The 21,965-nt window shown below is 36.2% G+C and overlaps 1 protein-coding gene across 1 annotated transcript in view; it reads left to right on the top strand.

Moving 5' to 3' along the window:
- The window catches only part of CAPS2 (calcyphosine 2), a 40,526-nt gene extending 20,609 nt beyond the window's left edge, over nt 1-19,917 (top strand). Inside the window, 9 exon segments of the mRNA XM_068561964.1 lie at nt 164-259; nt 348-441; nt 3,511-3,629; nt 4,681-4,754; nt 6,346-6,444; nt 6,447-6,496; nt 9,330-9,458; nt 11,725-11,821; nt 19,742-19,917. Of these exon segments, the coding sequence (XP_068418065.1) occupies nt 164-259; nt 348-441; nt 3,511-3,629; nt 4,681-4,754; nt 6,346-6,444; nt 6,447-6,496; nt 9,330-9,458; nt 11,725-11,821; nt 19,742-19,917 (934 nt within the window).
- Nucleotides 19,918-21,965: the final 2,048 nt, after the last annotated feature.

Raw genomic sequence — 21,965 nt, 5'->3', positions numbered from 1 at the left:
AGTTGACACTTCAGCAATCTCTGTCATGGTTTCCCATAACTCTTGCCCATTACCACACATTTGAGCGAGTCCTGTTATCCCTCCTTGATATACACTATCCATTTATTATTAAATATGAAAAGTATCCTACTTGAAAATCTTTGATATTATTCTGCTTTTCTAGAAATGGACGTGATGCTTGCAGAGAGCTGGTTGGGCTCTTTTTGACTCATGACCAGTCCCTTACAATTTATGAGTATCGGCAATTTGGGAAAAATAGGTTTGCCATAAAACATTGTTACAACTCTCAAGATGATTACTTCCCAGAGAAGCTGAATAACTTTACATTTTTGTCATTTAACTTCTAGAACAAATGTGCTTCCTTTTATTCAAAAAAACATTTATTGTCATCAGCATGGACAAAGAAAAGGAAAACAATACCAACTTGGTGATTTTTATACTGTAAGTTGAGCGTGTGTGCGCGCACATATGTTTTACTCACTGGTGTTGGATTTTGAGGGGTCCTGTGGGGCTAGCGGAGCAGAGTTTCTAGTTTCCAGTTTATTTTTTTCCCTCCTTCCTGAGCAGGGACATTTGTGTTGGCTAATGGTTGATATTTCCCCAGGAGGTTCTGTCTCTCAGCTCCAGATCCCAATGGTCTGAATCTAAGCATAGCACTTATTCCCTGTAACACTCCCTCCACCACCACCAATTCCACAATACAAGCCCAGGAGAGCTTGTCTCTTGGTACTTTTAAAGGCCCTGCCAGGCTATACCGCTGGGTAAGTGGCCACTTCAATAGTACCAGGAGTAATTCTCCACCTAAGGCAGGCTTATCTTCTGAGGACACAAATTTTTCTCCACATGGGGCACTTGGCTTCTGGAGCCATCATATATCTCCTAGTTAGCTTATCTTCCTTGTGATTTCCCTGCCTTGCACGTGTCCTGGCGTACAGCGTATAACAAGGATTCCCTAGCATGAGTCCATCATAGGTAATGTCAGAATTTGCTTAGTGCTCTTAAATTTTAAATTGTTACATTCATGTCATCTCATGATTAAAATGTAGCACTATCCACAGTGATCCTGTAACAAAAATATACTCATAGGCCAAATCACTGGAAACGGAACTGTGAATAACTTAAAAACATTCCCTGCTTTTGTGGGAATTACAGTCTAATGGGAAACAGTCCGAAGGGCCAGATAGGAGGGGCAATGACCCAGTTTTGTCGAGTCAAAGGAGGCTTCTTGGAGAAAGTGCCATCTAACCTTGACCTAGGTAGGCTGGGATACGTAGATGGAAGAGGGTAGGGAAAGGCTTCCAGGTGGAGGAGACAGCTGGTGCAAAGAACAAAAGCATGAAAGACATGGCTTTTTTTGAGAACTGAAAGTAGTTCAGTGTTGTTGAACTCTGCTTCAAGGTGGGGGTGGGCAAGAGACGAATCAGAGCTTATTAAGGGCAGCCTTTTGTTAAAGACTTGTCGAAAATGTCTTGGGGAGTCACTGAAAGGGAAGAGGTGGATGAAATGAAGGGAGGTGGCATCATCAGGTTTGTGATTTAGAAAGACTTCTCTGGTTGCAGTGTGGGGAATGGATTGAAGACTAGTACAAAGGACCAGATTGGACTGAACTACATTAATCTAGGAAGGCAGTTGAGACAACCTGAATTAGGCGAGTGGCTGTGGCTATGAAGCTAATTAGAAAAATTTTTTAAAAAATCTTCAGGCAGTAGAATCATAAGATGTAGTGACCAGCTGGGTGAGGAGTTGGGGGTGAGGAAAACCTTTACATCTCAAACTTGGATTTAATACATTATGCATACACTCTATATCTGTATCTATTATCTATATCTATATCTGTGTGTATGTCTCTTAAGCCAGCCTCTAGAGATTGAGAAAATTAGCTCCAACTCACATTTCACAACCTGTAGGAAGAATGTTTAATGCCTATCCCAGATAGATGAAAGTTACCTCTAGCCCTGAGCTGCTGTCTCTAATAATTTATTTGTTCTTACTGTCCCTGTTCCATATTACTTGAACCAGAGGTGGAGCTTTGCTCCCTCTTATGATTTCCAAGAAAAAGAGAGAGAGAAAGAGAGAGAGAGAAGAGGGAAGGAAGGAAAGAAAGGAGGAAGGGAGGGAGGGAGGGAGGAAGGGAGGAATGGAGCAAAAGAGAGAGAGAGGGAAAGAGAAAAAGAGAGAGAGAAAGAGCCACACACAAACTATATATATGATACCTTGGGTGTGAGGCAGACATTTTGAAGGGGATATGGAGGGAGGTTTATATTGCAGCAGTGTACGGAATTTACAATTTGTTATTAGACATTCTTATTCTTAAAAATATGTCCTTTGAATATTTCCCATGGTAAAGGCCCTCCTCTCAATTTTCTGACTCCTTCCACCTCTTGCTCTTCCCCACAATCTTCTATTTCTTTGTGCAGAAATATTGAACCTTATCTTTCTTTTTGGGGGGCATTGGGTCTCTTTTGCCTTCCAGGTGTTGCTCTGGAACTTATCTTTTCATTTCTATATGCCCCATCAAGGTCTTTTTTCTAAATACTCCCTAAAATAAATTGTAATGCCAGCTGTTAAGATAATCCTTATAGAAACATGCACTTGTGTCCATAGACACCCACACATAAAAGTGCACCCACATATGTTCACTCACATACATACGTATATTGCTTTGGATGCACTGACACAGACCTCATAGATGTACCGTTACGCACACATGTATGTATACACACATATGCTTAGATGCATAACCCTGCTACACATATCACGTAGTCTCTTTAATTGCTTAAATAATAATTTCAAGAAAATTTATATACATTTCAAAGAGTGAAGAAGGTACTTATAGTTACAAGTTTTCTAAAGTAAATGCTCCAGGATAAAGGAGAGGAGAGAAATCTCTTCCCTTATTTTCAAAAGAGATAATTAAGCCTTTTGTTTTAAATTTGTGTTTGTCCATATTTGACCATATTTATTTGAGAAACTCAGAAATTAAAATAATAATTTTCTAAGTTTGGATTAAGGATTTTTGAGGGGAATTTTTTCAGCAAAGCCTTGATGCTCTAAATAGCTTAAAATTAATTTTACATTTATGTAATTGTTTGTCATCAAAAGACCAGGTGAAAGAGGGTGATGAACCTGTCATAGTTCATCGATTTGCAGCACATCTTTCTGTGGATCAATAGCTCTATTTCTGTATTTTGGGGTGTCATAATTTCCACTGAAATAACTTGTCCTTTCTTCCTCTGATTCTAAAAAACAATTGGAGTTCTTATTTTTTTCACATGAATTGTTGAATCTAAGATTGTTCTAATTGGGAGATTGGGAAATTAGTTCTATTTTCCTATATTATTAGCTGAAGCCTGTGTTGTTTCTAAATATTCTCTCAATATACTTTTTTATTAGTATAAAAGTATATCACATCAGATATAATCAAACTTGAATATTTAAAATTAGTATTAGTTGTAGTTTACTTCTTACATATTTTATAGTTTAAATAATTCAATTTGTTCATTTCTTTAGGGTTCAAACTTGACATTTTTGAGCTCTGATCATCCCAGACTTCCAGAAAGCATAAAAGAAAACACATTGCTTACACTTCAAATCACAAATATTGATCAGAGAGCTTTGGATTCTCTCAAGTAAGTCAAACATGCATTTGTCATTTTGGAGGTAAGTGAAAACATTATGTTTATTATATTAAAATGAGATTCTATATCAAAGCATTTTGATTTTAGTTAAGATTTATATTTAAAAAAATAAAGCATAGCTATACATATCCATTTTATGTGCTATATCTTGTACTCAAATACACTCCATGTGTGGGAACAGTTATAATCAAGTAGAAATTTAAAATGTCCCATTTTAAGTTAGTTAAAGTACTTTATTAATTTGCCTGTGCTATAACATTTTTATTTTACCGAATGCTACCAAAATAATACATTTTAAAAGATGGGATACAATACAATATAATAACAACTTTTTCCACATTTTTAGTGCGATGCTTTTTTTAAGCACTAAAAAAAGTCTTGGGTCCCACATGCTTGTGGTATTCATTGATTGATAATACATATAATGAAAAAACAATGCTATGAATCAAAAGCTTTTAAATGAATTTTGGGGTTTTTTTTTTCTTATCACAGAAAACATATATGCCATTCTTGTGGAGTGTTTTTTGGTGCTAAATATAATCAAGATAACAATAATTGGTGTACTCTCTGTATATTAGAGGCCATTTGCCATAAATTGGCTATAAGGAAGTCTGTGCTTCTTTGTCTTTTACTGTATTGTTCAATATGATTGCATTTTTTTTTTTTTTTGCTTTTTAAAATAACATTTTTACACTTTATACATTTAAAGGTAAAACTGCTTTTAAATTTAATAGTTTTAATTAAGTATTTTAAAAGAACATTGAAATAGCTACAAAACTGAATATAATGTTTAAAGGTAGTTCTTGGAAGGTTTAAGGATTTTAGCTTTTGATTTATCATATTTAATTCTCCCAAGGATTAAAGCAGGGAGCAAATGTGGGACTTGATTAATCTCTAAGCACTCTTCCAACATTCTGTAGCTTATTAAGAGTGAGAATTTATTTGAGAATTTCTTTGAGTCTAGAGCAGGGAAAGCTTAGAGTTTCCATACTCAAGATTGCAAAACAATATATTTTTATCACTGCGAACATGTCAATTGCAGAACTGATTATGTGGAACATGATGATGTAACCAATGAAGAAGCCAATGACAGATTGGTTTTCAAGGCCATTCAAGGTGTGTGTCATTACTATAACTCTCAAGTATTAATTTTCAACCATTTTCTTTGTAAGTAGTAAAGCAGTATTTTCCAGATATTGCTTAGTTTTTTGGCACTTGATTTATATTTCCTATTTGCTTTCCTATCTTTTTATAAATTTATACACACATACATGTTTAAAAATATTTTTAGTATTTCTCCTACTTTAATGATCCTGTCTAACTGAATAACTAGTATTTTATGATTTATGAATTTAAAAATTTTAGAAAGTACTAGATAGTACGGGTTTTATTCATGAAATGAATATAAGTGATTTTTGCAATATAGTACTTGTCTTATGCGTTAGATGATATCCTAAAGAGATTTGTGGCGGCCTACTGTGAAAAAAAAAAATACTAGACTGGGAGCCAGATTCATGTTTGGAGCCGTTCATTCAGTAGACATATGACTGTGTATACTCTTGCACCCCTTTCTTTATATCTAAAATAGGGATAATAACCTCTTTTATTAACTTTCAGAGTTGTTGTAGGTGATAAGTGAAATATATGTAGGTTTTGTACTCTAAAGCATTTTATAGATTTATTTCTAGAGTCCACTCTTGTAATCAGTACAGTATACTAGGCTCAAATAGACAAGCCCTTTGTTGTCTCATAGTCAAGAAGGCAGGAAGGCATTAAACAAGTAATCACAGAAGTCAACATATAATTTATAAATTTTGATAAATCCTGATTTATCATATAAAGATGATATGGGAGTAAGAAGGCTAAAAACAGATTTAAAAGTTGTCTGGGATTGGTATTTGAACTCTCAAATATTCTTGATGCCATTGTTACTAAATAGTTTTCTCTGTTCTATCATGATCAATATGGTATTTGTCATGATTGTTATCTAGTGACATCTGTTTTTTCTTCTAATGTATTATATTTAATAACTGCTCTGGTAAAGTTACCTATATTTTCTCAAGTAAAGATGGCACAAACTGCATCAAATGAAATCTGTCCCACAAAGAGAATGAGCCTAAGAATATAAATTCTTATAAATTCCTAGAAGAAAGGGTTACTTTAAATGTATAAGTATAGGATAGCATTCCAAAGCCTTGATGCTACTTAATATATAACCTACAGTTTGAAGATTTCAAACTATTTTAGAAATTTTGAACTGATGAATTGATGTCAGGCAGATCACTCAAAAATTTGTAATTCAGTTGGTAATTACAAAGAAAGAGGAAAGAGATGAAAGATACGGGCTTGATAGATGAAGAGGAAACCTGGAAAATTTTAAAAAACTAAGATTTTATTTGTAACATTTAGGTTATTTTCATGCTGATAAAGTGAACCATTATTTTCCTATATATAAAATATAACACTTTCACCACACAGTGGTGCTATTGTTCTGGTATATTTTACATGTGATTTTGTATATAACCCCCTTTACTAAGAGCATTCTATTTTTCAAAGCCTTTTGTCAGTCATACGTATGATCTGGTTGCATATTCACATCCCTTATGTCAGTTATATCAACTTTAATTTTCTTACCAGAGAGACAATTGCAATTTGATACATTTGTGCATAGGGATAATTTGTTTCCATCTCTCTTCTTCTTAAACAGATGTGCTAAAAGAACAACTATGTAAAAGAGATGTTTGTATTTTGACTGGATTGAGAAAATACCTTCAACAATTGGACAAGGAAGGAAATGGACTTTTAGATAAGATTTTAAGCAAGCTTTAAAAGTATTTCACTTAGAAGTGTCCGAAAATGTATGTACCACAGATAATTCTCTGCAGTGAATGACATATTATTCTTCAGTGGTCTTATTCACTTTTCTACTGAAATTTTTTAGTAGTTCATTTGTCTCCTTCTTTATGCCTCATTATCAGTGTTAAGCCATCAGGCAAGTCCTGCTGATTTTTTAAATGTCGACATTCATCCGTCCCTCATATACTTATTAAGAGCCTAATAAGTCGGCATTGTTCTAAACTCTGAGAAGACATACTCTGTACTCTTAATGTCTTCATAAGTAAAGGAAAGAAAAATATAAATGATTACAAAACAACATGATAAGTGTTAAATAGAGAATGCTTTCAGAACATGTGAGATAAATTGCAAGTCAGGTTATGGAGAAGGAAGTTCATAGGATTCCTGGAGGTGGGTATATGTCCGAGCTGAGTTTTGAAGGATGAGGAGGAATGAAGCAGACGAGAGGGGAGAAGGAGTGTGGATCAGACAATGGCTACTTCAGGAAAGGGAGAAGCACATGTGAAGGCTTCCAGGGGACAGGGAGTGCGGCAGGTTCCAGGAATTGCCCCAGAGGCTTCACCCCTACCTTTCCCTCTGCTGTGAGTAATCTTCCACCAGACCTTTGCATGGCTGAATTTTCACATCATTCAGGTTTTCTCTACTAAGAACACTACACTGACACCTCCATCTAAAGGAGCATCCCATCTGATCCCTGATCCTCTCTATACCATTTATCCATTTTGTTTTCTTTATACCACTTTGTATATATTCTCTGGCTCTGCCTGCAGTAGAATGGAAGTCCCATCAGGGCAGAGACCAAGGTGCTTCTTGTTTCCTGCTCTATTTCTAATACCTCGAATAGAACCTGGCGTTTGGCAGGTGCTGAATAAATAGACGATGCATGAGTTGAAATAGATAGATAGGTGGAAGGAAGGAAAAGAGAAGAATGGAGAGAAATAAGCCTAGCAGTGTCCATTACATTAAAGCTTTGCATGCTATGCTCAGAAGTTTGGATTTTATCCTGAGTGTATATGAATTTGAAACATGTCTACCTCAAGGGTTTTAGATAAGGCATTCTCTTGCATTGTTCTCTTTTGCTTCAAATCGTCTTGTCACAAGATATAGTACATTTTGTGGGAGGAACACTGGAAATTGAATTTATGAGATAAAGGTTCAAGTTCTAGCCTTAGCATTTGAACTGTGTGATCTTGAGTAGGCCTTTTCACTTTTCTGACAGACAGACTCTGCTGGAGCAATCCAGAGACAATACTTATAGTCAGAGTTGCTTTGAAACTCAAATGAGAAAATTACATGCCTTATCAATTGTAAACTTCTGTGCCGGTATGGTATTGCTTATTATTGCTGTGCCATACCTGTCTTGTGTTTTTTTACAATATTTAACCTTGTGGCCCACCTAGTGACACACACTAGGGATTATCTAACTTCATCTCTTCCTTGCATTAATAATAATAATAATAATAGTAATAAAACAGCAATAGAAAATTAGAAAGATGTGGTGTCTTATACCCTGTTTTTTCTTTTCCTCTATAATATCACTGGAGACTGCCCATGCAATGAGAAGCAAAAACAAGAACATAAGAATCACCAACCTGGTTCTAATTCTGGCACTAGTTTTAGGGAAGGCAAAGTCATTCTTACTAATTTGAAATTTTAAAAAATTGGTATGCCCCCTAAATTGCCTAATTTATAGAGAGATACTATCAATAAATATACCTTAGTTTTTTTTCAACTGAATTATCATTTTCCATCCTGCACCATATTTTAGAAAGAGTTATATAAATTTGTTGCCACTTTTGGTAAATTATTCAGTTCTTGAAAAATGTTTCTTTTAAGCTTCTAGCATTATCTTTTAATTCTAGTATCCCTTGAGTTGGGTGAGCAAATTCATCTTCTATCCATATTACGTATGATTTTAAAGATTAAGCTCATTTTCACACTTAAAAGGTCATTTTATAGACCTTAAAGTCTTTTTATGTACAGGGCATTACAACAGACCAAAAAAATGTATGAGTTGTTGAGAACTGCGGGGGGTGGGGCAGGGCGTCTTAAGTTTCCTTATTAAATTTTAATTGAAAAAATTAGGAGGAAATGGAAGAGAATATTTTGGGGGTAACCATTATTTGTCAGTCACCTTGCTAGGTGTTTTATTTATATTCTCATTTAAAGCTAACAACTTGACTGAAATATTGAAAATCTATTTATCTGAGTTTAAGAAAATCTCATGCTGTATTTTTTTTGGTTGTTGTTAGGAACTTTATGAATAGAATATTCTATTAAATAGTGCATTTGCCGAAGAAGTAAGTGGCAATAGTAAAATGAATAAATTGGCATAAGGGATCTACTCAAAACAGCACCTTTCAGTGTAAATCATGGAATAATTGTTAGAGTCATTCAAATCTCTTATACTTTCAAGTATGAAGACTAGCAGAAGTACAGTCAGTATCCTGATGCCTTTTGGAGGCATTCCAGTAAGTGAAGTGACTTCTTAATTGTCACTGATATAATACATTAAAGATAATGAAATGGTCAAATTCAAGTGAATGGTAAGCATTTTTTATTGAAAAAAAATAAATTTAAAAAGATACATTTGTGATTTATTGCCACTCTTAAATGTTTCTTAACTTTATGGAACTGTCCACTACAGAGTTCCTCTAAATAAGCTTTTTTAGTGCCTTTGATTGGATTTATATGTAACTTTTTGGAATTTTCTTATTAAGTCCACTACCTTGTCTAGGGCTACAACAGATGTAACAAAATACTATTATGATGATTATTGTTGTGGCCATATATAACTTAAAGGTGTAACAGCGGTCTCTGTGTGATCATTTCTAGGATTTTGAGTCTTTGTGGCTAATTCTAAATGGTTATGGCAATGGCAAGGTTGATTACGGAGAATTAAAGCGTGCTGTTATTGGTGAAATGAATGAATACAGGAAATCATTTGTTCAAAGGTAACTTGAAGTAATCTTTCAAATAGTTACTTTTAATAGATTTTTAGGTTCATTCTTTCAAATCTTTAATGAATTACCATTGAAAATGTTTTAAATTCCTTTCCCTGTAATGTATTTTGGGTTTAGTAAAACACAAACACACACATACACATACAAATCTACCCAGTATAAAGCAAAATAAATTATGCCTATGTTTTAGGAAAATATTATAAAAGGAAAATAAAATCTGAAATTAAATTTCAGTTCACAAATTACTAATTCCATAAATTGCTGGCTCCATATAGTTATATGTCTATATCTATTATTAAATATTTCCAAGCCTCAGTTTCTTATCTCACAGAACTGGTCTAAGGTATTACATGTAAAATTATGAGCATTATAGCTGTCCCAGTGTCAAGGCTCAATGCACATTATCTTAGGATGATGACTAAAACATGTTTCTCTACTTTTTAAAACTTTTTTTTTTAAAATTAATTTATTTATATATATTTTTTATTTTTGGCTGTGTTGGGTCTTCATTTCTGTGCGAGGGCTTTCTCTAGTTGCAGCAAGCGGGGGCCACTCTTCATCGCGGTGCGCGGGCCTCTCACCGTCGCGGCCTCTCTTGCTGCGGAGCACAGGCTCCAGACGCGCAGGCTCAGTATTTGTGGCTCACGGGCTTAGTCGCTCCGCGGCATGTGGGATCTTCCCAGACCAGGGCTCGAACCCGTGTCCCCTGCATTGGCAGGCAGATTCCCAACCACTGCACCACCAGGGAAGCCCTCTACTTTTTAAATATGCATGCTAAATGTTAAAATGAAGATTAAAATGATCATGTTAAATTGTAATTAAAAACAGGAGCTCTGACTTATGTAGGAGAGAAGATATTAGGTTCTGGTAGCCATTTTTAGAGCATGCTTTTGAGCAATGTAGTTTTCTTTTTCTTTTGTATATGTACCTAATATAAAATGTATATTTCTCTAATACTGAAACAAAGCTATTGTGAATAGGGTAGTATGAACAATTACATCAGGTACAAATCTCAAATAGAAAATATCAAAATCTTTATCTTTACTGGCCAAAAGACAAAATAAAAACCTTATGTTAAACAAATTCACCACATAATATTTATAAATTTGCATATATTTTTACCTTACATGTCCTGGTGATAGGTGTGAGTATCAGGAGTAGAAACTGGAGGGTTGTCTCTTTCATAAGTCTTGGTCCTGGGAATAGAGGACAAAAGTAGACTTAGTTTGCTAGGGCTACCATAACAAATACCATAGACTGGGTGACTTACACGATAGAAATTTGTTGTCTCACAATTCTGGAGGCTAGAAGTCCAAGATCCAGGTGTCATTAGGTTTGGTTTCTCCTGAGGCTGCTTTCCTTGGCTTGTAATTAACTGGCTATCTTCTCCCTGTGTTCTCATGGTCATCCCTCAGTCTGTGTTGTCTGTGTCCTAATCTCCTCTTCTTATGAGGATACCAGTCATATTGGATTAGGGCCAGCCCTAATGATTTCATTTTAATTTAATCACCTCTTTAAAGGCTCTATCTTCTGCAGTCACACGCTGAGGTACTGGAGGTTAGGGCTTCAACATATGAATTTTGGGGAGGATGCAATTCAGCCCATAACAGGTACCACATACCTGTGACATTATTGTGAATAAACAAACTTGATTCCAGTTTTGACTCATCTGCAAATGTAGGATGTTGCTTTTGGTCAGTTGTATGTTTCTATGGACCCACTCCTCTTCTCAATAAAATATATTTTATGATCCTCAGAATTGCATTGAATTAGAGGAGTGAAAAAACAACTAGCATTTCGAAAAGTAGTGTTAAATTTCAGGAAATAGAGTAACAAAACCCATTTAAGAATTATTTAACTTTCTCATTGATTTTAGTAATGGAACATTTGCAGGTTTACTTTTTGAATCAAAATAGTCCTGGTCATTTGCCTTGGCCATTTATCAATTTCATGTGATTCGTAGAGCTGAAAGTTACCTGAGAGGTCTTTTACCCAATTCCTCAGTGTGCAGAAGAGGAAAGCCAGGGTAACAGAGGTTAAGTTACTTTCTCAAGGTCAGGGTGCTAGAAAGTGGCAGTGCACCTTAAGTGCAGGTTACCGAATATCTTGCTCCAATATCTTTCTCCCTGTTTTCATGATGCTTCCTTCATATACCACTTTAGTACTTTAAACTGTCTTGTTTAGAGGTCAAAAATAACCTACTGCAGAATAGAAAATTAGGTTCTAATGATTTCATAGAAAAAAATAACACTTCTCTCTTTATTTAGGTCTTTATGAAACTGGATTTTAACAAAACAGGCAGTGCGCCTGTTATAGACATAAGAAAATGTTATTGTGCAAAGAAGCATGCTCAAGTAATTTCAGGTAATTATTACAAGTCAAAATGCATTAGATTTCTAAAATGTGAGTTAAAGTACTATCTTTAAATTATATTAATTTATAGCACGGACTTGAGGCCATTAAGTGAGGAATTAAATAATTATTTTTTAAACCAGAAATGTGAGAGCTTTCTTTTCTTTTTTTTAACATCTTTATTAGAGTATAATTGCTTTACAATGGTGTGTCAGTTTCTGCTTTATAACAAAGTGAATCAGTTATACATATACATATAACCCCATATCTCCTCCCTCTTGCGTCTCCCTCCCACCCTCCCTATCCCAACCCTCTAGGTGGGCACAAAGCACTGAGCTGATCTCCCTGTGCTATGCGGCTGCTTCCCACTAGCTATCTATTTTACATTTGGTAGTGTATATATGTCCATGCCACTCTCTCACTTTGTCCCAGCTTACCCTTCCCCCTCCACGTATCCTCAAGTCCATTCTCTAGTAGGTCTGCATATTTATTCCCATCTTGCACCTAGGTTCGCCTGACCATTTCCTTTTTTCTTTTTTTTTTTTAGATTCCATAAACATGTGTTAGCATACGGTATTTGTTTTTCTCCTTCTGACTTACTTCACTCTGTATGACAGTCTCTAGGTCCATCCACCTCACTACAAATAACTCAGTTTCGTTCCTTTAAATGGCTGAGTAATATTCCATTGTATATATGTGCCACATCTTCTTTACCCATTCATCTGTTGATGGACACCTAGGTTGTTTCCATGTACTGGCTATTGTAAATAGAGCTGCAATGAACATTTTGGAACATGACTCTTTTTGAATTATGGTTTTCTCAGGGTATATGCCCAGTAGTGGGATTGCTGGGTCCTATGGTAGTTCTATTTTTAGTTTTTTAAGGAACCTCCATACTTTTCTCCATAGTGGCTGTATCAATTTACATTCCCACCAACAGTGCAAGAGGGTTCCTTTTTCTCCACACCCTCTCCAGCATTTATTGTTTGTAGATTTTTTGATGATGGCCATTCGGACCGGTGTGAGATGATATCTCACTGTAATTTTGATTTGCATTTCTCTAATGATTAATGATGTTGAGCATTCTTTCATGTGTTTGTTGGCAATCTGTATATCTTCTTTGGCGAAATGTCTATTTAGGTCTTCTGCCCATTTTTGGATTGGGTTGTTTGTTTTTTTGATATTGAGCCACATGAGTTGCTTGTATGTTTTGGAGATTAATCCTTTGTCAGTTACTTCATTTGCAAATATTTTCTCCCATTCTGAGGGTTCTCTTTTCATCTTGTTTATGATTTCCTTTGCTGTGCAAAAGCTTTTAAGTTTCATTAGGTCCCATTTGTTTATTTTTGTTTTTATTTCCATTTCTCTAGGAGGTGGGTCAAAAAGGATCTTGCTGTGATTTATGTCATAGAGTGTTCTGCCTATGTTTTCCTCTAAGAGTTTGATGGTGTCTGGCCTTACATTCAGGTCTTTAGTCCATTTTCAGTTTATTCTTGTGTATGGTGTTAGGGAGTGTTCTAATTTCATTGTTTTCCATGTAGCTGTCCCAGCAGTTTTCCCAGCACCACTTATTGAAGAGGCTGTCTTTTCTCCACTGTATATTCTTGCCTCCTTTATCAAAGATAAGGTGACCATATGTGCATGGGTTTATCTCTGGGCTTTCTATCCTGTTCCATTGATCTATATTTCTGTTTCTGTGCCAGTACCATACTGTCTTGATTACTGTAGCTTTGTAGTATAGTCTGAAGTCAGGGAGCCTGATTCCTCCAGCTCCGTTTTTCTTTCTCAAGATTGCTTTGGCTATTAGGGGTCTTTTGTGTTTCCATAGAAATTGTGAAATTTTTTGTTCTAATTCTGTGAAAAATGCCAGTGGTAGTTTGATAGGGATTGCATTGAATCTGTAGATTGCTTTGGGTAGTAGAGTCGTTTTCACAATGTTGATTCTTCCAAGCCAAGAACATGGTATATCTCTCCATCTATTTGTATCATCTTTAATTTCTTTCATCAGTGTCTTATAATTTTCTGCATACAGGTCTTTTGTCTCCTTAGGTAGGTTTATTCCTACATTTTATTCTTTTTGTTGCAATGGTAAATGGGAGTGTTTTCTTAATTTCACTTTCAGATTTTTCATCATTAGTGTATAGGAATGCAAGAGATTTCTGTGCATTAATTTTGTATCCTGCTACTTTACCAAATTCATTGATTAGCTCTAGTAGTTTTCTGGTAGCTTCTTTAGGATTCTCTATATATAGTATCATGTCATCTGCAAACAGTGACAATTTTACTTCTTCTTTTCTGATTTGGATTCCTTTTATTTCTTTTTCTTCTCTGACTGCTGTGGCTAAAATTTCCAAAACTACGTTGAACAATAGTGGTGAGAGTGGGCAACCTTGTCTTGTTCCTGATCTTAGTGGAAATGGTTTCAGTTCTTCACCATTGAGGATGATGTTGGCTGTGGGTTTGTCATATATGGCCTTTATTATGTTGAGGAAATTTCCCTCTATGCCTGCTTTCTGGAGGGTTTTTATCATAAATGGGTGTTGAATTTGGTCGAAAGCTTTCTCTGCATCTATTGAGACGATCATATGGTTTTTCTCCTTCAGTCTGTTAATATGGTGTATCACGTTGATTGATTTGTGTATATTGAAGAATCCTTGCATTCCTGGGATGAACCCCACTTGATCATAATGTATGATCCTTTTAATGTGCTGTTGGATTCTGTTTACTAGTATTTTGTTGAGGATTTTTGCATCTATGTTCATCAGTGATATTGGCCTGTACTTTTCTTTCTTTGGGACATCTTTGTCTGGTTTTGGTATCAGAGTGATGGTGGCCTCGTAGAATGAGTTTGGGAGTGTTCCTCCCTCTGCTATATTTTGGAAGAGTTTGAGAAGGATAGGTGTTAGCTCTTCTCTAAATGTTTGATAGATTTCACCTGTGAAGCCATCTGGTCCTGGGCTTTTGTTTGTTGGAAGATTTTTAGTCACAGTTTCAATTTCAGTGCTTGTGATTGGTCTGTTCATATTTTCTATTTCTTCCTGGTTCAGTCTCAGAAGGTTGTGCATTTCTAAGAATTTGTGCATTTCTTCCAGGTTGTCCATTTTATTGGCATATAGTTGCTTGTAGTAATCTCTCATGATCCCTTGTATTTCTGCAGTGTCAGATGTTACTTCTCCTTTTTCATTTCTAATTCTATTGATTTGAGTCTTATCCCTTTTTTTCTTGATAAGTCTGGCTAATGGTTTATCAATTTTGTTTATCTTCTCAAAGACCCAGCTTTTAGTTTTATTGATCTTTGCTATCGTTTCCTTCATTTCTTTTTCATTTATTTCTGATCTGATCTTTATGATTTCTTTCCTTCTTCTAACTTTGGGGTTATTTTATTCTTCGTTCTCTAATTGCTTTAGGTGTAAGGTTAGGTTGTTTATTTGAGATGTTTCTTGTTTCTTAAGGTAGGCTTGTATAGCTATAAACTTCCCTCTTAGAACTGCTTTTGCTGCATTCCGTAGGTTTTCAGTTATTGTGTTTTCATTGTCATTTGTTTCTAGGTATTTTTTGATTTACTCTTTGATTTCTTCAGTGATCTCTTGGTTCTTAAGTATTCTGTTGTTTAGCCTCCATGTGTTTGTATTTCTTACAGATTTTTTCCTGTAATTGATATCTAGTCTCATGGCATTGTGGTCAGAAAAGATACTTGATATGATTTCAATTTTCTTAAATTTACCAAGGCTTGATTTGTGACCCAAGATATGATCTATCCTGGAGAATATTCCATGAGCACTTGAGAATCAATTATGTCCATCTTGTTTAATGTATCATTTAAAGCTTGTGTTTCCTTATTTATTTTCATCTTGGATGATCTGTCCATTGGTAAAAGTGGGGTGTTAAAGTCCCCTACCATGATTGTGTTACTGTCGATTTCCCCTTTTATGGCTGTTACCATTTGCCTTAGGTATTGAGGTGCTATGTTGGGTGCCTAAATATTTACAATTGTTATATCTTCTTCTTGGATTGATCCCTTGATCATTATGTAGTGTCCTTGTCTCTTGTAATAGTCTTTGTTTTAAAGTCTATTCTGTCTGATATGAGAATTGCTACTCCAGCTTTCTTTTGATTTCCATTTGTATGGAGTATCTTTTTCCATCCCCTCACTTTCAGTCTGTATGTGTCCCTAGGTCTGAAGTGGGTCTCTTGTAGACAGCATATATATGGGTCTTGTTTTTGTATCCATTCAGCCAGTCTACGTCTTTTGGTTGGAGCATTTAATCCATTTACATTTAAGGTAATTATCGATATGTATGTTCCTATTACCATTTTCTTAATTGTTTTGGGTTTATTATTGTAGGTCTTTTCCTTCTCTTGTGTTTCCTGCCTAGAGAAGTTCCTTTAGCATTTGTTGTAAAGCTGGTTTGGTGGTGCTGAATTCTCTTAGCTTTTGCTTGTCTGTAAAGCTTTTAATTTCTCCATCAAATCTGAATAAGATCCTTGCTGGGTAGAGTAATCTTGGTTGTAGGTTTTTCTCTTTCATCACTTTAAATATGTCCTGCCACTCCCTTCTGGCTTGCAGAGTGTCTGCTGAAAGATCAGCTGTTAACCTTATGGGGATTCCCTTATGTGTTACTTGTTGTTTTTCTCTTGCTGCTTTTAATATTTGTTTTTTGTATTTAATTTTTGATAGTTTGATTAATATGTGTCTTGGTGTGTTTCTCCTTGGATTTATCCTGTATTGGACTCTCTGTGCTTCCTGGACTTAACTATTTCCTTTCCCATATTAGGGAAGTTTTCAACTATCACCTCTTCAAATATTTTCTCAGTCCCTTTCTTTTTCTCTTCTTCTTCTGGGACTCCTTTAATTCGAATGTTGGTGCATTTAATGTTGTCCCAGAGGTCTCTGAGACTGTCCTCAATTCTTTTCATTCTTTTTTCTTTATTCTGCTCTGCAGTAGTTATTTCCACTATTTTATCTTCCAGGTCACTTATCCGTTCTTCTGCCTCAATTATTCTGCTATTGATGCCTTCTAGAGAATTTTTAATTTCATTTATTGTGTTGTTCATCATTGTTTGTTTGCTGTTTAGTTCTTCTAGGTCCTTGTTAAACATTTCTTGTACTTTTCTCTATTCTATTTCCAAGATTTTGGATCATCTTTACTATCATTATTCTGAATTCTTTTTCAAGTAGACTGCCTATTTCCTCTTCATTTGTTAGGTCTGGTGGGTTTTTGCCTTGCTCCTTCATCTGCTCTGTCTTCTCATTTTGCTTAACTTACTGTGTTTGGGGTCTCCTTTTCGCAGGCTGCAGGTTCATAGTTTCTGTTGTTTTTGGTGTCTGTCCCCAGTGGCTAAGGTTGGTTCAGTGGGTTGTGTAGGCTTCCTGGTGGAGGGGACTAGTGCCTGTGTTCTGGTGGATGAGGCTGGATCTTGTCTCTCTGGTGGGCAGGTTCATGTCTGGTGGTGTGTTTTGGGGTGTCTGTGGCCTTATTATGATTTTAGGCAGCCTCTGTGCTAATGGATGGGGTTCTGTTCCTGTCTTGCTCGTTGTTTGGCATAGGGTGTCCTGCACTGTAGCTTACTGGTCGTTGAGTGGAGCTGGGTCTTGGCATTGAGATGGAGATCTCTGGGAGATTTTTGCCGTTTGATATTACATGGAGCTGGGAGGCCTCTTGTGGACCAGTGTCCTGAACTTGGCTCTTCCACCTCAGTGGCACAGCCCTGACGCCTGGCTGGAGCACCAAAAGCCTGTCCTCCACACAGCTCAGAGTAAAAGGGAGGAAAAAAAAGAAAGAAAGAAGAAGATAAAATAAAATAAAATAAAATAAAGTTATTAAAATAAAAAATAAAAAATAATTTTCAAGAAAAAAATATATTTTTAAGTAAAAAAAAAAAAAGGACAGAGAGAACCCTAGGACAAATGGTAAAAGCAAAGCTATACAGACAAAATCACACACAGAAGCATACACATACACACTCACAAAAAGAGAAAAAGGGGAAAAAATATATATATCGTTGCTCCCAAAGTCCACCTCCTCAATTTGGGATGATTCGTTGTCTATTCAGGTAGTCCCCAGATGCAGGTACATCAAGTTTGTTGTGCAGATTTAATCCCCTGCTCCTGAGGCTTCTGGGAGAGATTTCCCTTTCTCTTCTTTGTTCGCACAGCTCCCGGGGTTCAGCTTTGGATTTAGACCCGCCTCTGTGTGTAGGTTGCCTGAGGGCATCTGTTCTTCACTCAGACAGGACGGGGTTAAAGGAGCAGCTGATTCGGGGGCTCTGGCTCACTCAGGCCGGGGGGAGGGAAGGGTATGGAATGCGGGGCAAGCCTGCGGTGGCAGAGGCCGGCGTGACGTTGCACCAACCTGAGGAACGCCGTGTGTTCTTCCGGGGAAGTTGTCCCTGGATCACGGGAGCCTGGCAGTGGCGGGCTGCACAGGCTCCTGGGAGGGGAGGTGTGGATAGTGACCTGTGCTCGCACACAGGCTTCTTGGTGGCGGCGTCAGCAGCCTTAGCGTCTCATGCCCGTCTCTGGGGTCCACGCTGATAGCCACGGCTCGCGCCCGTCTCTGGAGCTCCTTTAAATGGCGCTCTTAATCCCCTCTCCTCGCGCACCAGGAAACAAAGAGGCAAGAAAAAGTCTCTTGCCTCTTTGGCAGCTCCAGACCTTTTCCCAGACTCCCTCCCGGCTACCCGTGGTGCACTAGCCCCTTCGGGCTGTGTTCATGCAGCCAACCCCAGTCCTCTCCCTGCAATCCGACCTCCGAAGCCCGAGCCTCAGCTCCCAGCCCCCACCCTCCCCGGCGGGTGAGCAGACAAGCCTCTCGGGCTGGGGAGTGCTGGTCAGCGGCATTCCTCTGTGCGGGAATCTCTCCGTTTTGCCCTCCGCACCCCTGTTGCTGTGCTCTCCTCTGTGGCTCCGAAGCTCACCCCCTCCGCCACACCCCCCCCACCGCCCTGCCGTCTCCGCCCACGAAGGGGCTTCCTAGTGTGTGGAAACCTTTCCTCCTTCACAGCTCCCTCCCACTGGTACAGGTCCCGTCCCTATTCTTTATCTCTGTTTTTCCTTTTTTCTTTTACCCTACCCAGGTACGTGGGGAGTTTCTTGCCTTTTGGGAGGTCTGAGGTCTTCTGCCAGCGTTCAGTAGGTGTTCTGTAGGAGTTCTTCCACATGTAGATGTATTTCTGATGTATTTGTGGGGAGGAACGTGATCTCCGCGTCTTACTCTTCCGCCATCTTGAAGCCAAACAGTAAAGTTTAGTATGTTCTTTTACTATAAACAGCTGAGGCCCTTCCTGAGATACAGCAAAGTTTAATTGGAAAACTGTGGGAATTCCAATCAGAGAGATCCACGTAATTCACTGCTTAACCATTTACTGTCTGTGTCCGACCAGTGGAAATAGCCTACTTAATGTCAGAGATTAAAAATAGAATGAGTTAATCAAGTAAAATATCTTCCAGCAAAGATTTTCATAGGCCTCTGAATCCTGTGTTTGCAGTAATATTTTCTAGCTGCAGTTATGAGTAACTGCTTCATAAAGTAACTAATGCCTTTAACACATTGCATTACTGTGTTATCAGCCTATAAATCATGAAACTATTTACTTGTGTTCTTCTTTCCTCATTTCTAATGGGAATGAAACCGAGTTGTCTAAAAGATTAACAAATACAAGAATATCTACAGTAGTAACTATTATTTTGCCTATACATAAGGATACACCCTGTCAGACGCTTTTAAAAGATGCTTCAAATGTGTGTTAAAGTCCTCACCATTAAATTCTAGTTCATACAAGAAAATGTTTAAATAAATTGAAGGGTAGTTTGACATAAGATTTCAAATTGTTGGAAAGATTTCATCAGGTGACTTAAGTATTTCTTTATCATCATCAGCCATTTCACTGAACTTTTAAGGACATTGTTTCATAGTCAGTACTATTTTACAGGACATTCCACAGAGGAAGAAATCAAAACATCTTTTCTAGAAACATTGAAAGATGCCTGCAGTAAGTCTGATGAAGTGTCATATGGTGAATTTGAAGATAACTATGAAGGTCTAAGTATAGGGATAGTAGATGATGAAGATCTTGTTAATATCTTACGTACTCCATGGGGGATCTAGTTTTTTAAAATGAGTATGTAATCAGTACTAAGCATTTTAAAGGAGAGATGAATTGAATGTTAAGTATCAAACACTGGAATGTATTTTTCTAGGGCTCTCATTATTCTGTTTGTTTTCTCAAAAAAGTTGAGCCTGGAAAGAGAAGTATTCAGAAAGATAGATGTAAGGGTATGTGTAAATTCACACACATGTACGAGTGCTCGCCTGCTTATAAGTTTATAAAGATCTGTCTTTTTGATTTATTACTTATCTTGAATAAGTAATTATTCAAGTAATTTTAGTAGGTCATATTTTATTAGCTTTCATAGAAAAGTAACGTCTGTATCAAACAATCGGTGAGCAGCTATACAGTAATCACGTTTCTTGTCCATTGATTTTTTTTGCTACCCATTCCCCAAAATATAATTGCCACCATTCTCAATTTGATGAACTAGACTTGGGCCCAAAGCCTATGAGACTGAAATAGTTCAGCTTGCTTCAAACATCTGAAAATGTTAAATGAATTAAAGGATATGCAAAAGAAACTTTCCATGCAGTGTGATTATAGATGTTTTCTGTACATAAATATTTAGAATGGTGGAGGCTTACCCCTCAAATGCTTATTTAAACACTGACTTGTCTTGTGAATTCTTGTCTTCCAAATCATGTACTATTGCTTGTTCAATAGAGCACAATGTAATTATTCTGGTGACCAGTTCTATTTGTTCTTTTATTCTCTTTTTAACTGCAATTCCTATTACCTGCACAGAATTATTATTTAACTAGAAACAATACAAAATGGGAAGAGAAATATTTTCTTAGAATATTAAATAAAGACCTCAAAAAGTATGTTATCACTTGTATGGACTAAGGGATAATTTAGTAATTCTTAACCAAAACGTAAAAAGTTCATTTGTGTCCTAAAATGAATGTATGCTATCCTAAATAACACCTCTTTTTGGTATACTAAACAACTGAAACATTTTTTTCTAAATAGATCTTATTTAACAGTTAGATGTAATCATTCTTTATAAATTCTTCTACGTTCCTCACATCTCTTTGGAAATACAGAGAGAAGAAAAAACTTTATAGAGTTATTTTCAAGTTTGTGATTTAAAATTTTATGTATTAAGATAAAACAAACTATAAAAAATAGTGTCAAGCAAAATAAGAAGTGGTTGAAAAATGAAAATACTGTGTAGAATATGAATTTTGGCATATAACTTCATATCTTTGACAACATTATCAGAAATGTGATGTGTGTGAACCCCATAAATTTAAAGTAGTACTTTTTCAAGATTCGAGGAGGTACTAAAACTTTCTACTGAAATATCAGAAACAAAGTATGCATGGACATTTTAGTGCTATTTTCTCTAGCTAAATTCTTTATTCCTTCTTCAATTACGTTATTGTAATTAAAACAATATGCTAGAAGATGTTTTGACAGAAATAAGTCTATAACACTATTTCTGAGTCACATTCTTTTTCTTGGAAAAATTTATCCAACTATAGTCATTTTAAACCCTACAAATTGTTTTCACATTAAAATGACTAATAACTCTGGGTGTTCAATATGCATGTAATATTTTTCATTGGTAAATTTTTATTTAGTTCTTCTTAACAAATCTATTCTTAATATTGTTATGTCATATTTTCCTGTGAATATAATCAGAAAATGTATAGGCTGTCATATTGGGGGAAAAAAAGGGGGCAGGGAGATTCTTCCAGGATTTAACATATTAATATAACAGCATATTCTTCAATAAACCTCCACCCTCTTAATATAAATATTCATGTGATTATTTGCAGGAATTTTCTCTGTTTAGGAGATGTAACTTCTTGTAGTTAATTTCTTATTATTTTACACTCTCATTTCCATGTAGAGCTAGAAAATACATGTTCAGTATGTTATTTGGCATATTTTGTTAAATTATAATTGGTGGCACAATAAATCATTCTGCTTTTGCCTCACTGTCTGCATTCTTCTTTGGTATAGTAAAAATCTATTGTTTAGTATTCAATTTAATAGAAGAGCATTTAATAGAAGTTACATTTTCAAACATCCACAA

Source organism: Eschrichtius robustus, chromosome 13, assembly GCF_028021215.1.
Source record: "Eschrichtius robustus isolate mEscRob2 chromosome 13, mEscRob2.pri, whole genome shotgun sequence".
NCBI classification, from domain to species: Eukaryota; Metazoa; Chordata; class Mammalia; order Artiodactyla; family Eschrichtiidae; genus Eschrichtius; species Eschrichtius robustus.
This window is presented reverse-complemented; position numbering and strand designations above follow the sequence as displayed.